At 52.3% G+C, this 20,311-nt stretch overlaps 7 protein-coding genes across 7 annotated transcripts; 5 read left to right on the top strand and 2 right to left on the bottom strand.

Moving 5' to 3' along the window:
- Positions 1–485: 485 nt before the first annotated feature.
- Positions 486–1,421, top strand: NEUTE1DRAFT_87245 (uncharacterized protein; the record flags this gene model as incomplete). The annotated part of the gene is made up of 2 exons (XM_009855828.1): positions 486–619; positions 1,087–1,421. The coding sequence occupies one exon, from the start codon at positions 1,143–1,145 to the stop codon at positions 1,419–1,421; it is 279 nt and encodes a 92-aa protein (XP_009854130.1).
- A 1,901-nt stretch (positions 1,422–3,322) lies between these two features.
- Positions 3,323–4,766, bottom strand: NEUTE1DRAFT_124459 (lactoylglutathione lyase; the record flags this gene model as incomplete). Its single annotated transcript, XM_009855827.1, has 5 exons — positions 3,323–3,599; positions 3,661–4,356; positions 4,419–4,447; positions 4,520–4,589; positions 4,682–4,766. 4 exons carry the CDS (start codon positions 4,564–4,566, stop codon positions 3,424–3,426), a joined length of 948 nt encoding a protein of 315 aa, XP_009854129.1.
- A 425-nt stretch (positions 4,767–5,191) lies between these two features.
- On the bottom strand, positions 5,192–8,116 carry NEUTE1DRAFT_124458 (uncharacterized protein; the record flags this gene model as incomplete). Its single annotated transcript, XM_009855826.1, has 4 exons — positions 5,192–6,882; positions 6,943–7,612; positions 7,666–7,892; positions 7,956–8,116. 4 exons carry the CDS (start codon positions 8,114–8,116, stop codon positions 5,691–5,693), a joined length of 2,250 nt encoding a protein of 749 aa, XP_009854128.1.
- Positions 8,117–9,963: 1,847 nt separating this feature from the next.
- NEUTE1DRAFT_68555 (uncharacterized protein) lies at positions 9,964–11,972 on the top strand (the record flags this gene model as incomplete). Its single annotated transcript, XM_009855825.1, has 1 exon — positions 9,964–11,972. The coding sequence occupies one exon, from the start codon at positions 9,964–9,966 to the stop codon at positions 11,893–11,895; it is 1,932 nt and encodes a 643-aa protein (XP_009854127.1).
- Positions 11,973–12,459: 487 nt separating this feature from the next.
- Positions 12,460–14,420, top strand: NEUTE1DRAFT_131755 (uncharacterized protein; the record flags this gene model as incomplete). Its single annotated transcript, XM_009855824.1, has 2 exons — positions 12,460–13,707; positions 13,790–14,420. The coding sequence occupies 2 exons, from the start codon at positions 12,460–12,462 to the stop codon at positions 14,279–14,281; spliced, it is 1,740 nt and encodes a 579-aa protein (XP_009854126.1).
- Positions 14,421–15,426: 1,006 nt separating this feature from the next.
- Positions 15,427–16,489, top strand: NEUTE1DRAFT_68553 (uncharacterized protein; the record flags this gene model as incomplete). The annotated part of the gene is made up of 1 exon (XM_009855823.1): positions 15,427–16,489. The coding sequence occupies one exon, from the start codon at positions 15,427–15,429 to the stop codon at positions 16,396–16,398; it is 972 nt and encodes a 323-aa protein (XP_009854125.1).
- A 718-nt stretch (positions 16,490–17,207) lies between these two features.
- NEUTE1DRAFT_148550 (uncharacterized protein) lies at positions 17,208–19,295 on the top strand (the record flags this gene model as incomplete). The annotated part of the gene is made up of 2 exons (XM_009855822.1): positions 17,208–18,205; positions 18,267–19,295. The coding sequence occupies 2 exons, from the start codon at positions 17,220–17,222 to the stop codon at positions 19,186–19,188; spliced, it is 1,908 nt and encodes a 635-aa protein (XP_009854124.1).
- Between the last annotated feature and the right edge of the window lie 1,016 nt (positions 19,296–20,311).

Raw genomic sequence — 20,311 nt, 5'->3', positions numbered from 1 at the left:
CACAGCGAGAAACCAGCTTGACCCTTGCACATCAGAAGAAAGGTTCATAAACACCGGTCCGAGTCAAGACCTTGTCTGGTTTATCCTTCACCTTTCTCCCCTCTCCACTTTCTCCATCCCCCACCTTGTTCATCAAAACTGCCACAGCTTACAACTGCGTGCAGAGCGATGTCTCTTTCTATAACTCCTTGACCAAACGGGTAATTGACGCCGACGAACACTTTTACTGTTATCAGACAGTCTGTTCCTCGAGTGGTCAACCGGAGTGTTTTCATTCAGCTGGCATTGTCATTCCAGCTCCATCGCCTCTATCACCTCAAAGTTTACTCGGAAACGGTTTCACATCGTTCGACATTTCCACACTTGACCGCAAAAAATTGCCAAGTTACTCGACCTCTAGAGGACTGGAATTACGATAATATCTACATCTCAGAGATAAACTCTGGCGTCAGTGCTCTCCTGAGTGGTTTATCAGAACCCGAAGGCGACAACTGGTCACGATTGTATGACGAGACCATTGGCTGGGTTAGCCAGCAATTCGTCCAAGTGTTGAACCAGTACCGAGATCAGCGGTGATTCCACGGCGTGTTCATTCTCATATCATAACTCAATAATACTCGTGAGTATCTATTTCACCATCTACTGAATTCTTACTTGGGGGGGCCTCTCCTAGTGTCCATCCATCCCCTCGCTGCACTGATGATGGAGCTTGGACCGAAAAAAGGGGCACATTCACATCACACATTCAACCACCCCGCGAACGTGATAAACACATTTTGCACTCATGGCACAGTGAACAACATGATCAACAGCCTCAACAGTTTACATTGCGGAGGACTACTTTGAAATGGGTTTTGAGGTTTTGACCTGTCGGAGGAGCGCGGCAACAGGCGTGTCAGAAACAAAAAATTTATCCACTCGATCAATGAACAGCATGTAAAGAAAAGAGGTCCCCTTCATCATTTCTACCACCTCCTCAACCTTCTCCATCCCTTTTTTTTCACATTAATTATGATTCGACCCCTTCTCGAGGATCCTCGCCAAGACCCTCTCACAAAAAACTCAAACTAACCCTCTAGAGCCCAGCTTCCAACCGCCACAACCACAACTACACCACAACCCTCCCTTTCAACTTTCAAAAAATGTGCACCCAATGGTTCTGCCTCTACGCCTGCGGCCACAAGGGTTTCTACCGCTATGACCCCTGCCAGGACTTTGGCACCAAATGCTACGGCGCCGGCGGCGAGCAGTCTCTCTTTTCGGTTGAAAACACGTGCGACGACTGCCAGAGCCGGGCGACGGAACCGAATCCCGAGGGCCGCAAGGACGATCCGTATCTGAAGGAGCAGAAGTACGTGCCTTGGATTGTTACTACTGAAAATGCGGCGGCGGCGAGTGCTGGTGGGGGGCAGGGGAAGTAGGTAAGGGGGGGATTAAGGGGGAAGTATGTAAGGGGGAAGAGGGATGGGATGTGAAAGATGAGGAGAGGTGATTGATGAGGAGGAGAAGGGAAAAGAGAGAGAACGGGGGGATGAGGATTACGTCGATAAGGAAGAGAAGGGGCGAAGGGATGAATGGATGGGGTGAGGAGAAGAACGGGAAGGTATGATATGGGCATATTCAGGATGCGTACGTCCCCTAGAAATGCCCGGATCGATCCCGGACCATATCTTATGAGCATTCGAAGTATCCAGCCTTTTTTTTTTCAATAATAAATAACAAACACTACACAAAAGTTCCACAAAAACATATCTCCAAACTCATCGTCAGTTCACTCCTGATGAATGAAAACCCAAGGGGACTCGGTGTCGGGTTGAACGTAGATACCCAGGGCACGGAGGAGACAAGAAAGAAAAATGTCTTTACACATTGGTCTACAAGATCAGTGAAGTTACCTACCAGCTCTAGAAAAGTTGAGCGAGTGTATCATCTTACTCTCATATCACAAGTCACGCAACTCCTTAGTATTCTCACAAGCCGAATCGAATGATCTTGCGAAACGAGCACTGTACATATAACGACCTCAACTTCCATGCTATATATTCGTCCCATGATAATCCCTTGACCTGATACGCAAGTAAGTAATACAAGCCATCTACCTAGAGGTACAAGTGACAGCAACATCCTCACCGATATCACAAACAAGGGTATCCATCACCAAGTGCCAATAGATGCGCAAACCAACCATTTTGATCTCACCATACCCATCTCATCATCACGAAGTTAGGTACCCATCAAAAGACCCCTTCTGATCAGCCATACTCCCCCTCTCCCCCAAACCTAGTACAACATCACTATGCCACAGCCTAGGTAACCAAACTTACATCCCGTCATAGAGGTGTTATCGTCAGGACGAATCTCTCGTCGATAGCGATACCTCGTTCGCGTCGGGGCGATCAGGGAGGCGTTGACAATGTTAGGTAACGTCGTGTCCGACATGCGGGGAGATGAAAAAACGAAGGCATTTGGTGAGAGCGGTGGTGAGGGGGAGCGGAGGCGGGGGCACCGTGGTAGTAGGTTAGTTCGAAACGAATGATGGCCGCCTAGACGGTTGCGGGGAATTTGGTGCGGGCAAAGTGTTGGGTGTATGGTACATGGTGCCCAGGCGTTCGATTCCACGGAGCGGTTGGATGTTTGTTAGTAATGGGTGCAAGTATGGGTTCGGGTAGTTCACAACGTCGTAGAAAGAAACTCGCAAGAGGGTGAGATATTCTTCCGAGAGAGGCATTCGGGGATGAGTATTTGGACGGAAACGGCTGGTGTTGTTATCTGGAGGAGGGAGGAGGTATGGTGATTGAGGGCGTCTTGTGTGGGTGAAAGCGATAAAGGTGGTTGGAAGTGACTAGGGATTGGGGTGAGTATTTGGACAGATGGAACTTTCAAGACAGAGTAGGGGTGAAAGTAGGGTTGATGGCCGCTCAGTTTCTCATGCCGCGTAACTTGTGGTGAAAAGAGAAGCACAATTCTCGATTGGGGGGGAAAACTTATAATCAAGGAAAAGCTACCTTCTTTGTTTCATCTGTTGCCTAACACACAATGTAGTGATCATTAGCACTTGAACTTCTGCCTCCGCGTCCCAACAATGTCAGCTAGCTCTTTGCACTATTACCATATCCCACATCAGGACGTATTGCTCGTCCAGACCAAGGAAGCTCTTGTTGTGGATGAACTGACGTGAAAATAGAGTATACACTGCGTCTCTTGTCCAAACTCTTTGCGTCAGTGATGAGAATACTTAGAGGGGCGTCCGATAAAACCTCGAAAACGGTCCAGCAAGGTAGAAAGGGAACGAAAAGACCATACAGCATGGTATGTAAGATAATGGTTGTGAACAGAGCACAAGGTCTGATATTGCAGGACTTGGTATATTCCACATCTAGTCGATCACCAAATGTAACATCCCCTTTGAACATCCCGCTCAGCTTAAAAGTTAGCCTGGCCAGTGAAGCGCTCATTCTGGACCAACTCAATCCAGTAGTTATCAGGATCAAGAACGAACGCAACGTTCTTCATGCGACCATCCGTCAGTCTCTTCTTCCAGTTGACCTTGAGACCCTCCAGACGCTCGCAGGCAGCCTCGATGTTGTCAACCGACACGCCTATTCATCGTTAGCAATTCATCCCATCCCCATCTTTCCTGTCAGGAAGAAAAAGACTCACAAATATGACCAAACCCTTGAGGCTGATCATTGCCGTTATGGTACGAAAAGTTCTCATCCTTCTCGGTGCCATAGTTCCACGTCAACTCCAACAGTCCCTCGCGATCCGCCGTGTTCTGCTTCTCATCTCCATACCCAAGGAAATAAAGGTTGAATCCGGCCTCCTTGGCCTCATGCGTCCTCACCAGCTTCATGCCCATAACCTCCTGGTAAAACTTGAGACTCTTCTCCCCATCCTTGACCCTCAACATGGTATGGTTCATCCTGTAAGTCTTCAGGTCCGTCTCCTTGACGCCCTCCGTCTCCTCCACCGGCTTGCGACCAATAATCTCCACCCAGTATCCATCCGGGTCCAGGGCAAAAGCAATGTGCTTCATGCGCCCATCGCTCAACTTCTTCTGGAACTTGTAACCTGCGTCCTCGAGGCGCTGGCACGCGGCCTGGAGGTTGTCGACGGAGATGCAGGTGTGACCGAAACCGCGGTGGGGTTCGACGTTGCCGTTGTTGATCTTGTAGTTGGGGTCGGACTCGGTGCCGTAGTTGTGGGTTAGCTCGATCAGACCCTCGCGGTCCCAGAGGTTGGCGCCCGCGGAGACGGCACCGGGAGCGTCGTAGCCGAGGAAGTAGAGATCGAATTTGGCTTCGGGGAAGGAGAGTTTCTTGAGGAGGGACATGCCGAGGAATTCGTAGAATTTGACTGGTCGGACTGTTAGTAATGTGTCGCCGGAGGGTAGACACAGGCTGTTGTTGTCAACGTACCCGACTCCTTGGGGTCCTTGACCCGGATCCTGTTGTCTCGATATCAGCACATCGCTCTTTGTTTTCTGCTCAATGACATCGCCCAGAATTGCCAAACTTACATGGAGTGGTTGAATTTGTAGTTCTGGACATCGGTAGTAGCCGCCATGTTTGCAAACGATCTTGTGAAAGCTGTTGTTGTTGATAATACGCATCCAAGTCAGCTCCCAAGCCAATCTCTTTTATGTGATGATTAGTCCATCTACCCCTTGACTCGAACTTACTAGGTCTAAACAATGTCGTCTTCTTGTGATTAAACAAAGCACTAGAAAAAAGCTTCAATCTCTGTGCCGCACGCGTTGTTGAGTTCATGAGTTTTTTTCTCTCACAAATCTCTCAGCTTCCAAAGAGCAAGTGACGTGGAAGAGAAGAGAATCTGCTGTAGAAAAGTGCCGTGCGGGGGGGGGAAGCAGTGGTGTCGATTTACTTGTACGGAAGGAGGCATGAAGCTATTCTAGTGGTGCTACTGTACTGAAAACACCATCATCGGAGCGCTTATTGCCGTGAGCGTTGGGGACGGTGAGGGGCTCTAGACAACTCCCTTGACAGCGGGTAAGGATTGACCCCACTTGATTGGAAATACGGTGTTGACGTCAGCGGAGCTTTTCTCCACATCGCTCAGTTATGTACTAGCTTGTGCTACAACGGGACCGACGGGAGGGAGCTGTCCGGCGGCGGCACCGATGCCGTGATACTGCAGTGCGGCGGTGCCAAAGTAAACAATAATCAGGATAGGAGGAATGACCAGTTGATGATGAGCTGTCAGGCGTCCACGGGTGTCCGTATGAACCCAATATGCCCCTTTACTCCGCCGGTTTTTCCATCCAGAAATGTATCATTGAGAAGCCAAAGTGATGAGACTGTGTGTACCTAATCGTGATACTGATAACCTGTGGTCCTAAAACGAAACACCACGAGAGGCAACAGCCCGAAATATCCATGCTTGATGCTAAAACTCCATGCCACTGACACCAACGAAAGACAAGGAGTAAGAGAAACCTGATCCGCAGTTATTGTCTGTACCTCAAAAATACAACATAATGCTTCATCTGACCGGCATCGCTCTTCTCATTCGTTTCCTGGCCGATTTTCGCTGATCCTTCCCTTTTCTTATACCCATTGTCTTCGTTATCCCCAGACATAATCCTGAGAAAAACCCTCTTCGTTTGTTTCTGTAGGTACCTCACACTATTCCATATTCTCCGAAGGAATCAGCTCAAGCAGCCCATCCACCTAAGATTTGCCGCCCTTGCGCTTCTTCTTTTTGCTCTTATTCTTCTTCCCTTGACTACTGCTCTGTCCGCCACCATTGGTTTTGGCGGATTCACTCTCCTTATCTCCGGACTGGTGCCCTTCATCGCCCGCCGTAAGCGGCAAAAGACCCTGAGTCTCGTCACCCGTCTCCGACCTGGCGGATGGCGTGGCTATCGACACAGTCACCTTGGCGCCACGGCCGTCGCCAGGCGAGGTTGCAGTGATGGCGTATTCCTCCTCGTCGTTGGAGCTGTTGGTTTCCAAAACCACCTTCCTGACACCTCGAGTCTCAATAATGTTCTCCGTTATACTTCCACTGCGAACAATTCCACGCCTATGGGGCAAGGGGCCGCTGTCGCGAATGCTGGCGACACTATCGCTACTACCGTTCGATCCATGGTCAGACAACCCGCTGGCCGTATCCGTGGCCGCATTCCGTTGCTGCCTCGTGGGCGTCTGTGTTGACTTGTCGACTGTATCTTGATTACCGCCCGAGTTGTCCATATCAATAGGTACTGCCGTGACAGCACTCTCTGCTGGAGAGATGAGCTGTGCGGTAGCGGGGCTAACACCACCGTAGCTCTGCGTCAGAGCTTGGATACCGTCCTTTGCGGTCGACTGTTGAGGTCTGAGGAGGCTAGTGGTTTCGTCATCTTCGTAGGAAGTCTCGGCAACGGCGCTCGAGTCGGCAATTGATGCAGCACGTGCTTGGGAGAGGTGTCCCGCAATCCCAGGTTTGATCTTTACTGTAGTTGAGCGAGTGCTCTTGGGGTTAATAGCCGGGTTGGAGGGTCCTAGGTGTTTCAAATGCTGCCTCAGTTCTTCGAGATTGGTGCGAACCGGAACCGTGGTGTTCACCATCTGGCCATCGACCCCAGTGGAGCTTCTCCGCATCATGAAAGTAGTCTGCTTGGGATCCCGCTCGTTGATGAGATGGGCCGCTTCTGAGACAGTGCTGCCCGCACCGGTAAGCGGCTCAACAATCTTTGACGGTGGAATATCAACACCGTTTGTCTTGCTCGAACCGGCGGCATCATCATGACCCCTGCTCATGGTCTTGCCAAGCACATCCTCGGAGACACGACGTGTGATTCTGGCCTTGGGTGCAGGAGTCAACCGGCGAATGGCCTTGTGGACGTCGATGTAGACATCCGATTCATCAATGATTTCCCTGAAGTGCGGTCAGAAAATTTCCCACTTTCAACTAAGCAAAGGTAAAGCCAAGACTTACTCTCCAATCAATTCCTCGATAACGTCCTCAAGGGTAACCACACCAATGGCACCATGATCTTCTCCGGGATATTCGGAAACAAGAACCATGTGGGACTTGCCCTCTTGGAAGAAGTTGACAATGTCCAAACAGCTGGTTTCAGGACGGGTCTCGGGAAGAGTGGCCAAGGGGAAGTCCTTGACCCTCTTGCAGTCTTCGGGGTCGTAAGTGATGAGGATCTTGACAAGCAACATGCCGACAAAATTGGTGGGGTTTCCGGTTTCATGGATGGGGATTCTCGAGTAGCCGGCTGACAAGATCATATCCATTGTTTTCTCATCCAAAACGGTGTCCTCTGCCATGACAAAAACGTCCTCCATGGGAGTCATGACACTGGCGACCGGCTTTTCCTTCAAGTCGAGTACCGCACTGATGATGGTGACTTCATCCTGGTTGAGGCGTTCCGAAACATCGCCGAGGTTCTTGTGTAGGGTGACCAACGTCTTGAGACCGCTCTTCTTGTAGACTGTGCCATGGTCTTCGCCAAGAAGCTTGTCGAGAAGCTTTGCAATCGGGTACGAGACGGGGGCGGTCAAATACATGAGTAGGAGGACGGGCTTGGCCATGTAGCCACCGATCGGAAGGCCGTATCGGACGCATAGCGACTGAGGAATAACCTCACCGAAGATGACTGGAAACAAGATATTAGACGAGCGGCATAGGTTCATGTGGAAATTAACGTACCAATCAAGACGGTAGAGCCGATGACAGCGGCAACGCCACCGCCGAGGCAACGGTCCAAAACAACGGGAAGTGTTTCGTTGACAATGACATTGGACAACAGCAGGGTAACTAGGACCCAATGTTTGCCACGCTGTAGTAGATCGTACACTCGCTTCGCGTTCTTTTGTTGTGGTTCGGTCCGGTCTCTCGCGAGTACTTGGAGATAGATGCCATCTTGGCCCATCAGACTAGGCGTCTGTGTCAGCTCTGTGTACTTGATAGAGGAAGATGCCGAGGATCAATAAACATACGCTATCGTCAAGCCGGCAAAGGCTCCTCCAACGAGGACCAAAACAGCGGAGACCAGATAGAGGACCCAAAGGCTGGCGCCGCCCTCTTCTGGCTCCTCGGAAGCTCCATGTTCAAGAATGCCTAGATGTATCGGTGCAGCCGTGACGGTGGAAATGCCCATGAACAGGGCGCGAGCAAGGCCGACCGTCAGCGAGCGTGCTGTTAGCAAGCCATTGGAACGGGAGGAGGCACCACGAAAATGTTGTGCCGTTCGGGGGGCTATCGACATTATTTTCGAAAGTTTACACCAGGGTCGGTTGCGGATGATCTGCGAGATACTCTGTCTGGGGTGGGTGGGTTGTTTTTATCAAAAAAAAGCTGGCGGTTGGAAGCTGAGGCTGTGTTTGGGCCAAGAAGATGCTGTTGGATGTGAGACTGGGCTTGGCGCGCTTTCCCTCGTTGAATCTCGCCGCTGCAGACAGAAGAGGAAGGACGCTCGGAGAATGCTGGGCGATAAGGAAGAGATTCAGTGAAAGTGCAGTGGTATATCGTGTCGATCAGTCACAAGCTCTGCCAGCTCCCGCTGCAAGCGATAGTGGTCCGATTGTTTTTTTTTGTTTTTTTTTAGCCCTTTTTTTTTCTGGCTTTGCGGATCGACGCTACACTACACGACGAGTGTGATATGCGCCGGCCGTGTCGTAGGATCCAGGGCCTGTATCCTTTGGCAATTCGGAGGAGACAGCGGCGATTTCAAACGGAGGCGGAAATACCCTTGTTGTTTTAGTCCGGATGGTGGTTGCCCGATCGCGAGACAGTTGGAACGAAGTTGGGGAAGATATCAATCAATGGTGAACAAAGGGAAAAAGCCAGAAAGTTACGGATCTTGCTGGGCACTTGGCGGCGGCGGTGCTACGCTGTTAAAGAGACTATGTAGAAGTGGGGCCATGACGACGACCGCGACGGGACCCGTTCCGATGACGATGATGGCAGCGGACAGCCGCCCGGAGCCTCTCATTGATTGGCCATACACCTGCTCAGTTCGGTACAGCGATTCAGACGGGCATGATTGGACCCGGCAGCAACGGGCCAGCGGGACTTGCAGCGGCATCTAGACTTAGAAAAACCGTTGAAGAATCGGGCCATCAAGGTGTCCGTCTGGGGTCATGAGGGAGCAATCTCAGAGCAGCTGTACGACCGATTGCTACACTGATTCACGGCAGGCCGCAGGACGAGGGCAGTAACAAGAGCACGCACAAGTTCCACAGCAATCATATCATGGTTATTTTACCTCTAGTCAAACCTGTTACTTAAGGTGAGTTCTTGGTAGGAGGTAGGAGGATACACAGAGCTTTGACAGCAAAGAAAAGATAAGTAAACAGCGGTGTTTCAAAACTGAAAGACTCGGACGATTCGAGTCCATCCTGGTTAAGTGTAGACGCTGCGTATGGGAACACGTTACAAACTTGACCAGACTGTCCGGGTACATAGTGTCGGTGCCAGCTCAAACCCCCCTGGTTGCCATCGTGTAATTGCTTCATTCGAGCTTTGGGCGTTTACATGTCTCCGTCCTTCGTCCCGGGCCTGACATTGGAGGCGGCACTCTCACATGCTCTAGAAGGGAGGTTTGTGGTTTTCGATAAGGTTGCCGGCACCTTCCGCATGTAGTCCCCACTTCCTACCCGCCCCCACCAAAGCACCCCCGGGCCGCTGTGGGGAGAGCTTTACACTAGATAGTGTAGCGCGCAGCCACTGAAGGTTTCTGGGTGGCTTAGTTGGAGGCTAGTCCCATATACAGAACCCTCATCTTACTAGCTACTGTACACTAGATTTAACCCACCAAACCTAACTGACAGAGACAGGACCTACGGAGCTGCCCGAAGCGCGTTTTCTTCTTCCATCTCAACGAAGCTTCGCGCGTCGAGGACTGCCACGACGGGAACAATGGTCACTGCCAGGCATGCGCAAAGCGAGGATCGCGCTCAGGCCTCTGACGACGAAGCCACCCTGGACCACAAACGAGTTCAAAACATGTTCACCGGCCCAACACTCCGACCTATAAAAAGGGTACGAAACTCGCTCGAATACATCCCTTCGTCCAAGAAGCGCAAGGCGGAGGAAACCAAGCCAGATGACGGTTCCGGCCAAGATGACGATTCCGGCCAAGATGACGATACACAGGTGCTTGAGGTGGTCAACTCGTTCAGAGGTACAAAGTCGCGCGACCCTCCTCTTTCTCATACCGAGCCGCAACCTGTCACGAATGGCGCAAAGCGCGGCAGAGGAAGACCTAGAAAGTATCCGCTGCCGGCGATGGCGCAAGATCAGCCAGCTTCCAAGACACATCTATCACAACGCGCTTTAGACCATATACAAGCTCTAGCCAGAGATACATTAAGTCCGGCAGAGGCACAACCTACTCGGGAAAGAGACACAGACGCCATCAAGATCGGAGCGCAAATGCCGATACGAGGATCAGATAGTGATTCGGATGATGAGTTTCCACCACTAGATGAGGTTTGGAAGCGACCAAAGAATCAATTGCCCGCCTCAGCCCAGCCAGAACCAAACCAAGAAGACGACTACGAGGAAAGGGAGGGCGACGATGTACGGGCCGTGGATGAAGATGAAGAGCAGCCAGACAAAGAGAATGAGGCCGACCATCGACTCCCTCGTGTCCCACCCAAGCCACGTTCTACTCCGGCTATATATCCGCTGCTTTTCGAAACTCCAGAAAGTGTCACCAACTCAGCCCGGGTGAAAATACGAGGCAGTAGCCTTATGTCGTTGCGAAATATCATGATGGGCCCTGGCTGGACAGATCTCGGCAAAGATTGGGCCAAGACTATCGTACAACCCTTCCGGGACAATGTTCGAAAACCGACGGCTACGTCGGAGATCAAGAACCTTTGCAAACACCTTCATGAGCTGACAATGCTATCTGATCGAGCTTCCCGAGCGGCCTCTATTACAAAGCAGAACGAGTATCTACGAGGCGTAGTGAAATGGAGAAGCAAGAGTATAGAGGCAATTCAGGACATTGTTTCAGTGTGTGAGCAACATCTGGCCCCAAATAGCGTCACTCGACAGTCATTAAGGCAAGACTTATTCGAATACGGCATCCCCATGTTGATTTTGGCGTTGTCGAGTGCGTACTGTCTTGGTGAAGTGGGTGGAGGACACAACGACATTGACGAGGGTGGCTTTCCCCAATCTGGTATGTTTACCAGTAGCACGGTTGACTATCTCCTTCGTATTACCGATTGGATTACGCGTCTAGAGACACGACTGGCACCCGATGTTGCCGACGATGAGGACGATGAGGACGTCGAGTACGAGCATGTGCTCAAGAAGGAGAGAGAAGACAGGCAACTTTTCAAAAGGTTCCTCGGTTCCTGGGACAAAACACTGCAACAAGCGTCACACGAATTAATTGAAGCCAAGTTTGCTCGGGACCAGGCAATCAAGAGAGCTCGTCAGGCAGCCCGTGAAGCTGAGCTTGCGAAAAGTGCGGCCAAGTACAATGCATTCGTCCTATCTACACAACGCATGAGGTCACAGTCGCGACCCTTGGACGAACTACGGCAAAAGGCAACAAGGTCTATAGTAATGCCACGTTCATCCGGGGTAGTCGCACCAGTGAGATCGGTACCCACAAGTCACCAGCAGCAACCCGGGTCTCGCGTGTCAACGACGTCGTCGAGTCAGCCAAGGGTCTCGACTATAAGGTCGACGTCCAAGCCTAACTATCCTATATGGTCGGACGCAAAGAAAATGTGGCTGTTAGACGAGCTACGAAAGATTGGGCCCAGAGTGTCTGATATGGACTATGAGGACTTGGCTGAGGATTTAGGGAAGCCGATCATAGAAGTTCGGTATGAGGCGGAAAGGCTGAGAGCGGTTGCGAGGTCAATTGCGGAGGAGAGGGGGACCAAGGTCGAACGGTGGGCCCAGGGTCGATGATTGATTTACCATCTCTCAAAGTGCTGTATCCCTCCAAAGTTTGGAAACCCTTACAATGCGCAAAGATTTTCCCCAGCTCTGACGAAACAAAGAGCCTCCCAACCCTCTGTGACCTTTTACAAGTATGGATAATGAACAATGACTGCTTTGTCTCCAAGACTCCGGACTGAGCAATGCAGCGTCGTGAACAAAGAAAGGGGGGTTGCCGCAACCGATATTCCAGGGAGCTACATTCCCTTTTTCCGGATCAGGAACGAAACCATAACCAACTGACTAAATGAACGAAAACTTATTTCTCCTCTTCTAAACTTCCCCATCTTCAGTTTCCAATAACAGAACCTCGACTTTCAAAAATTCTGCAACGACCTCGAAGCTGTTCATTCAACTTCCACTTCGGCATAACAGACAACACTACCTCAGCTCAGCCAGACAGATATACCACCATCAACATAGGTACCCATCACCAAAACCGACAACTATCAACCAATTAACCTAATATCATTTCTTACCACCCTCACCTGTCAACACAAACTCATTTGTTACTACCGCCCTCACCAACAAAAAATGACATCCCACCCAACCCCCCCTCCACCCCCAAGCACCCTCACCACTCCCAACTCCACCACCCCTCTCTACACCCTACACAAAACGCTCTCCCCCCCGAAGGCGTTCCCAGGCCAGGACCAAGGCCATGGCCAAAGCCAAAGCCAGAGCCAGGTCATTTTGATCCGCCGCTCCACCGACGGCGCCATCCTCCTCGGCACTCCCTCTCCTTCTGCCTTGCTCAACAACCCTTCCTATGCGAACAACAACAAGCAATTTTCCACCTTCTCGCCCCCTTCTTGTGTTTCTCCTGCTGCTGCACAGCCAGTAGATACGAATATAGTTCGGGAGTTGATGAAGGGCGCCATCCAATTCGAGGCGTCACCAGCCGGAGCAGGAACGAGAAGGGGAGGAACCGGAATAATAGGAGCTCCCGAAGCGGCGGCTAGGGTTCTGAATCATGAGAATCTGGTGAGTTTGCATGGGGAGTGGGTGAGCGGGGTGGTGGATGGGGTGGGGTCGATGATGTTGGGAGTTTTTGGTGGTAAAGGGGAAATGATGATGGGGAAGAGGAAGGTAGTCGACAAAACGGAGCGGTGGTTGGTGTGGGATTGGTGCGATGCGGGGAGCGTGAAGGGGTTGATTGAGTTTTATGGAGGCGGGGTGGGGGAGTGTATTATTTGGGGGCAGGTTGATGAGGTTGCTGCTGCTGCTGCTGCTGCTGCTGCTGCTGCTGCGAAGGGGTCGAAGACGAAGACGAAAAAGAAGGGAGGGTTTCCGAGAAAGGAAGAGCTGGGGACCATAGTGGTACAAGGAAAACCAAGTCAGTTCAAGTCGGGCGGTGCGTTCCTCCCAGAGAGTCTGGTCTGGCATGTTGGCTTGGGAGTTTTGCGGGCGTTGATGTACTTGCATGAAGGGAAGAGGGATGTGATCAGCGTCGAGAAGGATCCAGTGACTGGAGGGTTCAAGAGGGTGAGAAAGGTTCACGGCCCCCCTGAGACGGAGCCGGATTGGATGCCTATTTTGCATCGAGACGTCAGGGCGGAGAATATCTACATGCAGCATTCAAGGGGGATAGAGACGTATGGCGCGGTGAAGTTGGGCGGGTTCGAGAATTGTTATGTTAGTGCGGCGGTAGTGATGGCGCAGGATGAGGAGGAGGGGTTTGAGAGGGTGCCGCTGGTGGCGATGGAGAGGGAAGTGGTGGGCGAGGAGGAGTTGAGGAACCGGTGGAAGGAATGGCAGGATGAAAGATATGATGTTGATGTGGTATGACTTTCCTTTTTTCTTTGTTTTCTTTGAGCCTGGAAGGAAAACGAGTGATGCTAACGAGACAAAAAAAAATAAACAGTCCAGACGTCCATACACCCGCGGCAACGACCTCTACGCCCTCGGCACCATCCTCTACCACATGATGGTCGGCCGTCCGCTCCCACCCGTCCCGGAGGAGTGTCCTTTCTGCAAGTGTCACCACGTCCAGTTCTTGACCAATGCCCCCGGTGAAAAGAAAAAGGCTTGCACCCATATGAACTGCGACTACCAAGACGTGAATCACGAGGTGGATATTGGGCACCTCATGAAGAACGGTACCCGCGGGAAGTACACCAAGGGCCTAGCTGGGCTTGTGGGTGTGCTTTTGAGGCAGTACAGAAACGACGAGATGAGGGCTAGTGATATCCTGGATAGGGCTGGCTGGAGGGGGTACGAGGAGTGGAAGACGGCCACGCCGGATGGAAAGCTGTTCAAGGATGCAACGGATGATATGATGTTTAGAAAGAATAATGAGATTGTGGCGAAGAGGAATTTGGCAGCTCAGCAGGCTAGTCAGCCTATGGATGTATAGTTACTTGGGAAAAGCATGAGGTACGGGAGGTCAGAGGTGTGAATAGGAAGATGGAAAGGGGGTGCAAGAGGTGTAAGATGTAGCCTTAAGATTGGGGTATAGAAGGGCAACTGGTTAACAGACTTTCATCAAACAGTTCAAACAGCTGCATGGCGCAGCGGAAGCGCGCCGGGCTCATAACCCGGAGGTCACTCGATCGAAACGAGTTGCAGCTAAACTTTTTCGTTTTCCCAGCTTCGGTTTTAGCATTTTCATATTTTTTTTTTTTTCGTTCGACTTTTTTTTCCCCAGGATCTGCTGCTGGGTTTATGGCCCCGGTTTTTCCCTAGTCAAAGTGGATCTTATCACGTCAAGTTCCTGGTCTTTTTGTTTCCGGTATCGCAACATGACCTTTATCTCGATCCTCTTTTTGTCTCCAGGAGATCGTCACGATAATTTTGAGCATCGATTCTTCACCGGTACCTTCCAATTTGAGCTGTCTATCGTGACACCTTTTGCACCATGTTGAAGACCAAGGGACACCTACCTGGAACGAGGCTGTGGGGACAGTTGAAGCTCTTATCTTATCGATAAGTTACCGTGACAGTTCAGGTTCCAACTCCGGGTTTCTTGTTCCCAGTTCCACAACTGAAAGCAGCAACGTTGCGACAGTGAAGACCGGGTTGGAACAACAAGGCGACTTTGTACACTACCATTGCTCGACACACATCATACGATTACACCGTCTGTCTGGACAAACGGCACACTGACGACGACACAAGTCTGATGAACAGAAAAATACATAATCCTCATTAAGCGCTCGAAATTGCCGCCCTAGTACATAGTACACTAGACTATACTAGTACCCTCACGCACCTAGCTCGCCTCGGCCATCCTCCCCCCCTCCCCCTCCGGTCCAACAACGGCAGTTCGTCCCCGACCCGCAAACAGCGAGACACCAACTCCATTGAACAACACAACGAACCCACCTAGCGATAAGGGTACCTCAACCGACGATCCATCACTCCACGCTCTCTCTTCTGCGCCGTTTCTCTTTGTCCCCAAACATCACCTTTGTCGGGCAAAAGGTCGTCCGCATCTACACGAACGAACGAAACGATACTCGGCGGCACAACCGCGATCCTACGCTCTCAATTACGCCGACAATGTCACCTTCAAATGCCCCTGGCACCGGCGCTCCACCCCCGTTCTCCTCGACCCCAGACTCCACTTCGGCGACTACGACGGCAATAAGCAACTTGATGCCTCCTCCCCCGCCTCTGCTCCTCAGCAAGCGCGTCACCGCTTTCCTCCACGCAAACCTCTCGCCATATATCCGAACGGCGGCGCTGACCACTCCCGCCGGGAAGCTGCTCGCCCATGCTAGTAACGGGCTGAGTGCCAGTGCACTGAGGCGACAATGTGCCGTGGCCGCTTCGCTTTGGGGGCTCCATCACCCATCAGGCTCTGAATATGGTGGTGGTGGAGACGCGCATGGGGCGGGGGACCACCATGTGATTGGGAGTCCAACAGGGAGCACAGCAAGTCAGAGCACGGTTGGGACTACGAGGGGGGGCGCCGCAGGAGGAGGCGGGCTAAGAGCGCGGCCAGTGCCTGGACAGGCGGTCACGGTGCAAATGGACAACGGGCTGGTGTTTGTGATTAGGAGGCTGAGGTGCGGCATGCTGTTCATATGCATGGGTGGTGAAGAGGGACACGGCAATGGGAAACAGCCAGGGGAGACGGAAGCGAATGGGGAGGGGCTGCCCACACCACATCTCGACCCCGGTCACCAACATCATCTCCCCTTGCGCGCGGGACCACATCGGACACCCACATCATCCTCAGCGATATCGGCGAGGTCAAAGAGGGAAGCGGATCTCTCCGGGGAAAACACGCCTCTCAGCACATCTACCAACACGGGGCCTTCTGCATCGACCAGCCAAAGCAGCAACACCAACGCAGCGAACAGCGCCACGGGGGCAGCCCGGGGCCCATCGGCATCGAGTGTCAGGGCGATGAGGAGGCAGGTGGAGGAATTGGCGCGTTGGCTGGATGAGCGGTTAGGCACGCTCTATGTTCCGGAGGAAGGTATCGGTCTTGGATTCGGAGGGGCTCCTGGAGTGGAGCTGCGCTAGAAACAGCACAAATGACTTGATAAATAACGACTTGGCAATGAGGCGCACATTCGAATACCATGGTTTTTGCAGTTACATAATATCTTAATAGAAATGTATCAAAACACTGAGAGGCACAGGGACATAGCAAACGACAAGGGCACACTCGGGAACGGTAGAACTGCTACGGGCAGTCTGGGCAACCCAACACCGGACTGGTTGAAGAAAGGGGAGAGAGAATAGGGTTCAAACAACAACCCAAAAATGGGACAGGCCGAAGGAGACGCACAGCGATATTTGGGGATTTGTTGGCTTTCATAGAGTGGCATCGATTGCATCATATATACCCAGCGGAAGGGCAGAGGTACCTTACATTCGCCAAAATGCAAGACATGATTTCGGTATTACATCAACTCGGTGACTTTTCGTGACATTCGATTTCGCCCTACGTAGCAAGCCATCTCCCATATACCTACCATCGGATAGTCTTAGGAAATTCTGAAAATCATCGAAGGGTGGTCCCGCCTGAACCTTAGCGGTAGTTCTAGGCTCTGTTGATTGTATGTACACCAGGTCAAGCAACGGGCATGGTGGCGGACCTGGGAGTGTCCCCGGCGACGGCCCCTTTCCCGCCAAGCTGCTCCCCGCAAAACCCCTATGACGACAGTGGGGTTCAGCGCTTATCGGAGCCCAACTCTCATAAGGGACACCTCCGATAGCTCTTCTCCCCCCACTTGACAACTTCCACTTCCCCTTGAACTTTTACAACCTCGAATGTCGACTTAAATCACAACAAGTCACAGACACAGATCCATTCGAGAAGACGATATACAATTACTACCATGGATCCAACGTCCAAATGCCCGCCTCTCGCGGCATCCTCCTCCACGACCTACCCACCCCTCCCCAAGCTCGAGATCCTCAACCCCTCCGCCCTTCCCTCCCACCGCTTCCTCCGCCCAGCCAAGCGCATCAACGAAGGCCCCGACGTCTCGCACTTCCTGACCTCCAAAGCCTACCGCGACATTGGCGTTTGGATCCTCCAGCTCAACCACGCCCTCGTTCCGCGAATCATCAAGAAGTCGACCGCAGCTTCTACTTCCGGGCCCACCAAAGATGGACAACAACAGCGACAACAAAAGGCAGAGGAAGCCAACGAACAACCACCACCGCCACCACCACCACCTACAGATGCCCTAGCGGCCAAGCTCCAGTTGCTACGCAAAAAGAAGGATGAGCAGCAGCCGACGACGGAAGAAATCAAGACTTTCCCTTTGCCTAGGTATAGGGACGGGGAAGGGGTAGATCATCAGGAGGAACCCGAATCGATCAAGAAGCTACAGCGGTTGTTGAAGAAGGTGGAAGCCATCATTGACGAGGCGCCGCCTGATCCTGGTCCGAGAAGGTTTGGGAATGTGAGCTTTAGGACGTGGTTTAAGCTGTTGGAGGAGAGGGCGGATGGGTTGTTGAGGGAGTATTTGCCGGGTGGGGTGCTGAGGTGGGATCAGGGTGCTGGTGGTAGTGGTAGTGTTCGTGAGAAGAAAGAAGAGGAAGAGGGGACGGAAACGGAAACGGAGACGGAGACGGAGGGAGACAGTGACAAGAAAACAAATGAGCAGAAGCAGGAGGTGGTGGGGCCATTGGAAGAGTTGAAAGCGTACTTCCTTGGTGGGTTTGGGAGTGCGCAGCGGTTGGATTACGGGACGGGACATGAGTTGAGCTTTATCATGTTCCTTGGTGGACTTTGGAAGCTGGGTGGTTTTGAGGGAGAGGAAAACGATGAGGATGGGGAGGTGGAGAGGAGGATTGTGTTGGGGGTCGTTGAGCCGTACGTTCACCCTTTGCTGCCCATTCTCTTGAAGGGATCACGATGCTAACGAACTTAACAGTTACCTTCGCGTCATCCGCCGTCTAATTATAACCTACACCCTTGAACCAGCCGGCTCCCATGGCGTCTGGGGTCTTGACGACCACTCCTTCGTCCCTTACATTTTCGGCTCAGCGCAGTACACTCGCCCCATCTCCTCGCCCAACGAACCCACACCCCTCGAGGGCTCCGTCCCTAACGCCCCTAAGCCCAGCGACATCACCAAGCCCACCGCCGTCGAGCGCTACCGCACCGAAAACATGTACTTCTCTGCCATTGGCTTCATCTACGACGTCAAGAAGGGTCCCTTCTGGGAACACAGTCCCATTCTCTTTGACGTGTCGGGAATCAAGGACGGCTGGGGCAAGATCAACAAGGGCATGATCAAGATGTACAACGCCGAGGTACTTAGCAAGTTCCCCGTCGTGCAACATTTTCCCTTTGGAAGTCTGTTCCAGTGGGAGAAGGATCCGGAGGCGGGAGTTCCTGTGCAGAGCGTGCATATGCAGAATCAGCCTGTCGCCTCGGCTGCTTCGGCTGCGGTTACTGGTGGTGTGGGTATTCCTACGGAGAGACCTTCGGGGCCGGGAGGTGTGACGGGAACGGCGGCGCCTTGGGCTCAAAGACCTTCCGGCGGGATGACGGGGACCGCGGCACCCTGGGCTCAGGCTCCTGCGCAGGCCCCTGGTGCGGGAATTGGGGCTGGGGCGGGCATGGCTCCCCCGATGACAGCCGCGCCGTGGGCAAGATCCACGGGGGCGGGGGCGGGAGCGGGAGCAGGGGTTGGAGCATCGGCGGCGAACAGGTTTACGCCATTCAAGCCTGCTGGAGGGCCGGGAGGAGCCCCACACACGGGACCTCCGCCGCCGGAATCGTTCCCGAGCGGAACACCGGGGACCGCGAGTAACCAGTTTGCGGTTACGAAGGCGCCATGGGCCAAGTAGTGTTGTCTGAAGGCAAGTGGCACTGAGGGAAGAGGTGTAGATACGAGAAATGGCTGTTATAGATGAACGATACCCATGACTTTGTCAGCTCAAAAGATGCAATGAACTCATACGGTTGGAATTGTGCGGTGCAACGTAAGCCATCGATCGATCGGATGTCGACGCCAGCGACGCCAAGAACCGTCTGTGATGCCATTCGGAGACTTCGGTGTTGGGAAGATGCGTGAGCCTCTGTGTGACCGTACCGAACGTACCGAAGGCTATCTTGGCGGCGCCGAATTGTACGGTAGTTCGGCACCGTGTTGTGGTGAGCATGATGAGGTACGTCGGTGAGTTATGAGTATTTTTTCCTGTTGTTCGAACAATCCCACCTAAACACAATTTTCTCTTTTCTATAAAGATGTTACACATCTGACATCGAGATCAATTCAATTTTCAAATTGCAGACACCATCAAGTTCACATCCATAACTCCAACATCACTTGGCATAGTAAACATCGCGAGGACAAGGAAGAGGGGGAGGGACCCAAGTCGGCTCCCGGCACGATGAACCCCCACAACCCGCTATCATTGCAAGCCGCGCCATCTCACAGCGCCGAGCGGGCACTGCGGGGAACGGCGCTAAAGCTTTCCATCTACTTCGGACAAAACAGCCCAGTGACAAGGAAGCAACCTCAACGGAAAAGCCCGCAGGAAAGCTTGACACCCACCACAACACCACACTACTGTACACTCCCACTCTTTGTTGAAGCGCTATCCCCGATCCGACGATAACCTGAGCGGGCGGGAGGCCGGATTTTATGTAAGGCATCCTATCCTATCCTATCGTCTCACATCCAAACAAGGCTTTATGCAGGAAGCAACGTCACCTGGACGGACGGACGGACGTGAATTGGTCACACGAGAAAGCCACGAGGTGGTGTCCCGGGTGTGAGACGAGTCTTTCTCTCAAGATAAAAGGTTGAAGAAGGGTTTGGGTTGGGTTGCGGGTTTCGGTGTGAAGCGAAAGGGAAAGGGGAAAACGAACGAAGAAAAAAAAAAAAAAAAAGTTTTTAGAGATCTTGAAAACAAAAGGAAATCGATGGAATCCACGAGTGGTTGTTGAAGATCTGTTTCCACGTGG

Source organism: Neurospora tetrasperma, assembly GCF_000213175.1.
Source record: "Neurospora tetrasperma FGSC 2508 unplaced genomic scaffold NEUTE1scaffold_6, whole genome shotgun sequence".
NCBI classification, from domain to species: domain Eukaryota; kingdom Fungi; phylum Ascomycota; class Sordariomycetes; order Sordariales; family Sordariaceae; genus Neurospora; species Neurospora tetrasperma.
The sequence above is the reverse complement of the archived record's forward strand: the minus strand, read 5'-3'. Positions and strand labels throughout refer to the sequence as shown.